The sequence below is a fragment of the Triticum aestivum genome, chromosome 6B, assembly GCF_018294505.1.
Source record: "Triticum aestivum cultivar Chinese Spring chromosome 6B, IWGSC CS RefSeq v2.1, whole genome shotgun sequence".
Taxonomy (NCBI): domain Eukaryota; kingdom Viridiplantae; phylum Streptophyta; class Magnoliopsida; order Poales; family Poaceae; genus Triticum; species Triticum aestivum.
In genome coordinates, this window is record NC_057810.1 from 721740147 (window position 1) to 721748173 (window position 8027).

The following is an 8027-nucleotide window of genomic DNA, read 5'->3' on the forward strand; positions in this document are numbered from 1 at the left end:
GCCAGCTCGCGGCGCCTCCACGAGCCACGCGCGCCCGTCGCCTCGCTCCTCCGGATGCCGCCACCCACCGAGCCCGCAAAATGGACGCGGTCACCGGGCACCACCGCGCGCAGAACGCGCCAGATCCACGCGACCTCGAGCCATCCCCTCCAGCGTTCCTCCTACGCGCCAGCTCCGCGCGCCCAGAAGCCCCAGCGCCACCATGCGCAACCTCGCCGGCTAGCAGCGCCGCCCCGAGCGTGCGCAGCCGCTCTGGCTCCAGTCGAGGCCACCGGCCCGCGCCTGCCGGCCCCTGACGAAGGAGGAAGAAAGGCCTCGCCGCCGCCGAGCCGCGCGGGCTTTGCCCGGCGACTGCCGCTGGCGGCGGCGAGGGGGGAGGGACGGTCGATGGGGAGCTGGCGGCGGCGGCTAGGGTTTGCTCCCGAACCGCCCGCGGGAGCGACACGGGAGCTCAATCTATGCAGAAGCCTGACAATAGTTACGGAGGTACTTCTTTCGCCCCCTCTCCTAGCGCCTTAAGAACAACAGGTTGTCCTTGGCAAACAAAAAGTGATTAACCGGCGAAGCCGACTCTGCCATTGTAATGTCTGCAAAATGTGATGACTGAACACTAGATTTTAAAAGGCCTAGAAACCTGACGATAGTTACGCAGCAAAAGAGATACTTCTCCTGCCCCCTCTCGTAGTGCCTTGAAGAATAACAGGTTGTCCTCTGCATACAAAAGGTGATTAACCGGCGGAGCCAACTCTACCATTTTAATGCATGCAAGAAGGCGATTAATCGGCGAAAGCTGACTCTACCATTTAATGTCTGCAAGATGTGACGAATGTCGATTGAACACTAGATTTTAAAAGGCCCAGAAACCTGATGATAGTGACTCAAGATGGCAATGGTTAACCGTTACCCGTGTCCCCATGGGTAATTACTCTATCAGAGGATGGGTATGTGCCAGGTTTAATGCCCACGGGGAAGATGGTGGGTCCAATACCTTACCCCGCGCACAAGGTGGGGATGGGGATGGGACAGCATTATCCTATCCATGCCCGTTATCCGCCTTACCCGTGAAGGCCTTACATGTAATTGCCGCCCTTACCCACCCAAATTTCCTTCCATCCCATCACGTTGGCCAAAAAGCCCTAAGAAAACCCTAACCTAGACACAAGATATTATTTATTGTGTTGAAATGCGATTTTTTGCTACTAAAATGCTATCAAAGGTTGTTATTGATTACGTGTATGGGTTTCCCCATGGGGATAAAAAAACCTGACGGGGATGAGAATGGGAATATTTTTATCCCCGCAAACGGGCATGGGGATGGGACGGGCAAGGGAAGGCTGTCTAGGGGACGGGGATGAGACTCCAATACCCGCCTACCGCCTAGGTAATCTCCATTGCTAGCCTGAATAGTGACGCAAACAAAAGGTGGTTAACCGGCGGCGAAGCCAACTCTGTCATTTCAATGCAAGCAAGAAAAGCCATTAACCGGCGGAGCTGACTCTGCCATTTTAATGCCTGCAAGATGTGACGACTGAACACTAGATTTTATAAGGGAAATAGGGTGGAATTGGATCGCCCTGATGGGTATCTAACACAGATAAAGAGACCAAGCTGACCATGCCCCTGACAATATCAACCCATCGATGTTATTCGGAAAAAAAAGGAAAACTATCACCACCTTCAAAGCTTGTCCAAGAAAATCGCAAGCTTGATGCAGATTGTCAGGCAGGCTGGAACAAACAAAATTGTACTACTGTATGTAGTAGCATAGTTCTACTCAAACTTTCAAACCTCAGGTAGGTGACAAGCATAAGATTACATCAGTTTCCCATGCCAGGGCGTACATATCATACATATAGTTTCTTTATGTCTGTGTGGGCATCTTCCCCTATGTCCCGTCCTTTTTCCAGGTTCATGTCGTGAGCATCTTCTTGTACTCCTTGAACGTGCCCGGGAACGGGGCGACCTTGCCGTCCGTCACCGCCCAGAGCTCGTCCACACTCCCCGTGATCAGATGCTCGTCGTGACTCACCTGCAACAGAGTACCATTTCGTTAGGACGATGCTACACATCAACACGAAAAGGAACACGTCCATACAAGTTAGGGCAGTCTGTATGCGTCCTTACCATCAGCACTCCTCCCTGGAATATGAGCAGACCCTGGATGAGCGCCTCCACTGCGTCGAGATCCTGCAACACACAAAATTTCACGATGTCGGGAACTGCCGGTTACCGTGGTTTCTCATCTCTGCTTGTACTAATGGTCAAGGAGGGAAAGGGCAAGGAGGGAAGATGAGGTGGTTCACTTACAAGATGGTTAGAAGGCTCATCAAGAAGGATAATGTGCGGCTTCTTGAAGGTGATCTTCGCAAACGCGACCCTACTCTTCTGACCACCTGCCATTGCAAATGTGCTTTGATTAGGATCAGGGCATTCATAAAACTACACAGGTCGGTGAACCGTTGGACGAATATAACATAATCTCTCAAAGCTGAGGGAAGCTTCAACTCGCCGCAGCTGCCAATAAGCTATCGGCTAAATCCATCTAGGAGACTGCTGTGCTATTATGTACCTGATAAAGTGTACATAGATTGGAGGGCAAGATTTCCTGTAACACCGAAGGAACCCAAATGTGACCTCAGTTTCTGTTCAGGTACACCCTGCAGAGACATTTTTTCTATATTAGAGCTGATATTTGTATCAAGTCAAATACCAAAAGGAGGGTAATATTTCTTTTTCTACATTGCAGCTGAAATGTTCATTTAAAGTAAAAACAAAACAGGACATATACACTTTCTTTATATCAGAGCTGAAATGTATATTCAATTTAAATACCAAACAGAGCATACCACCAAGTGAACATCATGCTCTAATAAATCTAGCATTTTGTGCCGCAAAAAAATCATGATGCTTGAGCTTACCGGGAAGCATCTCATCATGTACAGAAGGGGGTTCACCGTCAGATCAAGTCCATCAACATGATGCTGACTGAATACAGCCATGCGGACCTGTTAAAGGAACAAATAAATCAACAAGCCACAGATAGGATGGTACAGAAAAAGTAGAGTTCATTATACAACTACAAATAAACCAACAATCAACAATGATATTAAAATGATGGTGTCACTTGTAAGTGGTTTAATTATCTAGTAGAGTGCACATGTGCATGTTTCAACATCTTTTGTATAATTTCACAATGGCATGGATACAAACATCATAACACCTTGGCAAGTGATGTAGGAGATGCCTACAGCCAACGCTGGAAGCTAGTCACAAATTACACACTCAAGGAGAAAGCAGTACAACTGTGCAGAACAAGTTAATATGATGTGTACATGGTTATATAGCAGTAAAATATCTAGAGTGTAGCTCTAGAAGGATAAAGCACCTTGGGGGAGCGAAACACTGTTCCCGAAGTTGGCTGCAGGTCTCCAGATATTAATTTCAGTATAGTGGACTTCCCGATACCGTTTGAACCAACCACTGGAAACAATAAATCAAATGTGAGGAAAAAATGGACAAACCACTGAAGCAAAAGCTAGATATTATTCTTTACAGTAAATAAAATAGGACTGGAACAAATAATTCATACTTGCTATGCGGCTGTCGAGGTCGATACCAAAATTCAAGTTTTTAAACAAAATAGGCCCTCCAGGATAACCAAATGATGCGTCACTGCACAAATCGAACGTATAAGCATTCATTTCAACAGATAAAATCGAGTAAAACAAATCCATCGCTATATGATATAGGCATATAGCTGTCTCAAAAGAGAATGTGTATACAACTAACTGCTATGTCTTGACAGAAATGGTAGAGTGGTTGATCAAAATAAAAGGGAGTAAAAGAATAAGAAGCCATGAACCATGAGGTTCTCATGGTAAGAGCAGAACAAGCTTCCATAAATGGTAAATGACAAGGGATGAGAACTGAAACCTGAAGCTAATGATTGGTGGTCCAGGACGGTCATCTGGAGTTGGAAATTCGAATTTATAGCTGCAAATGATTAACCAGGCAATTGCTTAGTCAACGGTAGACAAAAGACCAAATAAAACAGATTTAGGGAGCCAGCATACTCTGGGTCACTAACAACTGCGTCAACATGTTCCATTCGCTCCAATGCCTGAGATAATGCAAATAAATAAGATGAGAACAAACATCAATTTACTCACTGAACAAGCATGTAAATAATTATTAGTTGGGTGCTGTAAATCATCTGTAAATTGAAACAACAACAAAAGTTATGCATTGTACGATGAGGTCATGGAAACAGGAGCAAGAAAATGTACCTTGATTCTTGATTGAACAAGTGATGCTCTCTTTGCATTGTATCTGAACTTGTCAATGAATGCCTACAAAAGAAAATAGATCAACAAACCTCATCCCTGATCTTTCCAAAAAGATATAGCTGCACTGTACCTAGTTCAATTTTACTTCCACCTCTGAGCTAAGATCAGATATAGTTCTTTGAATCTAAATGTGGTATCGTGTTCAAGCGTAAACAATGCAAGCAGGACCTAGGTCAGACTGTCACACAAGCTCTGCTTGCCTACAATTGCTATTGCTATTACCATTTCAAACTAATGAACATATTCGGTACTGTATAATTCAATAGCATAAGACCAGCATAGATAAGCTTCTATGCTAGACAGAGTAACATCTTGAAGAGAGATACGGTGCACTAGAAAGTCAGAGGGCTAGTGGTAAATTACTGCATGCTCTTGAAAAGGAAACTATATCAGACCTTAAAACATATGTGGTTGATCACATTGAGGTGCAAACCACCTTTCAACTCTCTCTCTCTCTCTTTCCTTTTTTTGACACTATCAGCACAATTTTCTTGAAAATGGTTTATTAACATACTTTGAGGGCTAACCATACCCACTAAAAGGTAAAAACAGAAACCAACCTGCATGTGTCCTCTGGCCTTCTCATTTGTTTCGAAGGCTTTCATCTGATTCTTGAGGTGCTCCTCCCTTGTCCTCTCAAATGTGTCATAGTCACCTTTGTAAGCATGTAGCTTCTTACCATGTAGGTGAAGAACGTCGGTGACAACCTAAGAAATGTTTTCCCTCAGTTATTCAGTTATTAAGATGAAAAATATGGGCTAAGCAAATTATGTCGATATTAGCTACAGCATAATGATACTGTGAGTTCATACCGTATTCAGAAACTCTCTAGCGTGGGACACAACAATGAATGTCTTTGGCCACTTCAGGAGGTATGTTTCTAACCATAACACAGCATGCAGATCAAGATGATTCTGCAAAGTGGTGGTTTGTTAGCATTAGCATGTGACAGCAAGAGAAGAGAAGCAACACTATATTCTAAACTCACTGTTGGCTCATCAAGTAGCAGTAAATCTGGCTCAATGAATAGAGCACGTGCTAGTGCTATTCTCATCCGCCATCCTCCCGAAAATGATTTTGTATTTTTGCATTGCATTTCTGGAGTGAAACTGAGACCCTGTAAAGATTTCAACCAATCAGAATAGTTCAATGTTAGAAGCAATGTAAGTACTAGCTACTAGGAGAGAAATGACAGCAATGACATGCTGCACAAATGGGACAACAAGAACAAATCACAAAGCCATGGATGTTAACAAAGAAACATACCGCCAGAATTGATGCCGCACGAGCTTCTGCTGCATCTGCATCAATGAATTCAAGTCTCTTGTATATCTCCTCAAGCCTCTTGCTGATAGAATCTTTGTCAACATCACCCTTGCTCTTGTCTACCCTCTGTTTGGACTCTGCCTCATACTCTAGATCTTTCTGCATAGAAGTAGCAGACTATAAGCAAATCGATAAATAAAAACTCAAAAAAGGGTGAATGAGTCAAAAGAGAGGAACACGTTAGCAAATAAGGGAATGTAGAAAGCTGATAATGCAGTAGCTAACCAGTAATTGACCCAGCTGGGCCTCTTCTTGCATAAGCTGGACCCGTTCAACATCAGCATTCAGCACACACTGCAAAGCTGTAGTGTCATCACCCGTGACCTCTTGTTCAACGTGCAATATCTGGCAGTTCTTAGGAATTCCATCAATTGCATGTTGAGCCATAGCTCTGAGAAGAGAAGTCTTTCCAGTACCATTTCTTCCAACAAGACCTGAAATGGTATGTAAATAAACTAATAAATCACTGAAGGAAAAAAGCGATAGGAACTGATACGGCAATATTTCAAGGGGTGGAGGTGCTTCTATGCCCAAGAAGTGACATTTTGATATTTGTGCTCCCTTGTTCCAAAGCTATTTCTAGAGAGTTTCTACACACACATAGTTTCCCATCAATAAAATAAGCAATGAGATCATCCTGAGAAAGTGGGGCCCTAGAGAGCCTCCTCAATAGGTGGAAACTTGAGACATACGTAGTAAGCTAAATCGTAACTCACCATAGTGCCTTCCAAAAGCGAGCGTCAAGGTGACATCTTGAATAAGATCACGACCTCCAACAGTAACACTGAAGTTCTCCATATGGATATCCCTAATGGTTGTGCCACCCACATTACTGTGATTTACATAAACTGGGGGCATTCCAGCCCTGAGCGCCTCCATTTCGGCAACATGCATTTGGTACTGGGCCTGCACGAACAAGCAAACACGGCGTACCATATAAATCAGGTTTAATAAGGAGGGAAGGCATTTTCATTCAAATTGCATATACAGGTTCTGTCTGTCAAAGTGGGGGAAACATGCCAAGCACTATATTTCTACTGAAATTCGTATCAAACAAATCAATGACAGGAAGATTTGTCATCTGGCAATCTAGGAGCGAGCCGCTCACCTCTCTTTGCCTGTCCTCTTTTCTCTTGTTGCGCTCGAGCTTGGCCTTGTCGCGCGAGGACAGCAAGGGCGCGTCGAAGATATTCTCTGGCTTCTTGGGAGCGACCTGCTCCTCCATCCCCGCGTTCATGCGCAGGGGCGTGGCGAGGCTCCGCACGGCCGCCTTAGGCTTGACGATGCCATGGCTCCCCAACTTCTCGCAGAGCTTAGTGCAGACCTATATCATAATACCAAGAAGGAAACCAAAATTGAAGCATCAGCGTCATGTTGGATCAAAACCAAACTATTCACCTACTTCTTCTCCACACCAGAATCCGTCTGTGTGCGTGCACGCACGGGGTCGTAAAGGACAGTGACTACTAACAGCTAAAAGCCATTACAGAACACATCATCAGCTAAAAGTGATGGCTACGGAATGATGCTACTGTGACTGTGAGCGCTAATTAAGCTAGGGTTTGTAGCCATCCACCCAAGACATGAATCGAATCGAATCGAATCTGGAACAGAAACCTAGGGGCCATGAAGATTGGGAATCGAAATGGCTACCGCCTACCGGACGGATAGATTGGGGATGGGGGTGATTTGATACCTCGAGGCAGTGGTCGCGGTCGTAGACGCAGCGGGCGTCGATGAGGAGGTCGCCGAGGGCGTGGAAGATGCCGTGGCCGTCGGGGGGGCCGAAGTCGAAGTCCTGGTCGGCGAGGACGTTGGCGATGTAGGAGACGATGGGCTCGTCCACCTCGTCCACCACCGAGTCGCCCAACACCTCCCGCACCACCCCCATGCTCGTCTCCGCCAGCGCCGCCATCTCGTTCCCTTCCCCCGGACCGGCGGCGGCGGCGAAGCAACAACCCTACTCGCTCGCTCGCGTCGGTCGGTCGGAGCGCGTGACGGTTCTGCGGCTCGGCTGGCTTGGTTTGGGGCCCCGATGGATGGAGATCTGGTGGATGGGCCGTGGTGATGGGGGGATCTGGGCTTCTGCAGGCCGACACGTTGCAAGCAAACACGCAGACTCCTCATCGAAGGATACCTTTTTTTTCCCTGTACTGTATTTGGGCCTGGCATGGCCCACTAACAGATACATTTTTTTCTTTTATAAAACTCGAAATTCATATTTATTTATTTTACTAATTTAGTAAGTCAGTTCTTTTTTGTGAAAATTTAGTATGTCGGTTTAAAGTAAGGTTTTCCCTTTTTTGGGATAATAAAAAAAAGATTTATCAGTGGGTCTAGCGCGCCTATCAGTGG

At 45.7% G+C, this 8027-nt stretch overlaps 1 protein-coding gene across 1 annotated transcript; it reads right to left on the reverse strand.

The window, feature by feature from the left end:
- Window positions 1–1643: 1643 nt before the first annotated feature.
- LOC123140028 (ABC transporter F family member 3) lies at window positions 1644–7698 on the reverse strand. Its single transcript, XM_044559760.1, has 18 exons — window positions 7369–7698; window positions 6781–6996; window positions 6389–6578; window positions 5898–6106; window positions 5613–5771; window positions 5335–5463; window positions 5159–5260; window positions 4907–5053; window positions 4287–4349; window positions 4074–4120; window positions 3934–3993; window positions 3590–3672; window positions 3386–3480; window positions 2919–3005; window positions 2570–2657; window positions 2308–2393; window positions 2125–2187; window positions 1644–2029 (listed from the first exon to the last, which is right to left on the reverse strand). The coding sequence occupies exons 1-18, from the start codon at window positions 7585–7587 to the stop codon at window positions 1910–1912; spliced, it is 2163 nt and encodes a 720-aa protein (XP_044415695.1). The 5' UTR covers window positions 7588–7698; the 3' UTR covers window positions 1644–1909.
- Window positions 7699–8027: the final 329 nt, after the last annotated feature.

Bases quoted from the DNA above. Each gene is read 5' to 3' on its own strand.
- LOC123140028 (XM_044559760.1), bottom strand. From the start codon at position 7,587: ATGGCGGCGCTGGCGGAGACGAGCATGGGGGTGGTGCGGGAGGTGTTG. The intron at 2,394-2,569 runs GTACATAATAGC...TTGCAATGGCAG, and splicing joins ATCTATGTACACTTTATCAG to GTGGTCAGAAGAGTAGGGTC. The intron at 2,030-2,124 runs GTAAGGACGCAT...ACTCTGTTGCAG, and splicing joins TCCAGGGAGGAGTGCTGATG to GTGAGTCACGACGAGCATCT.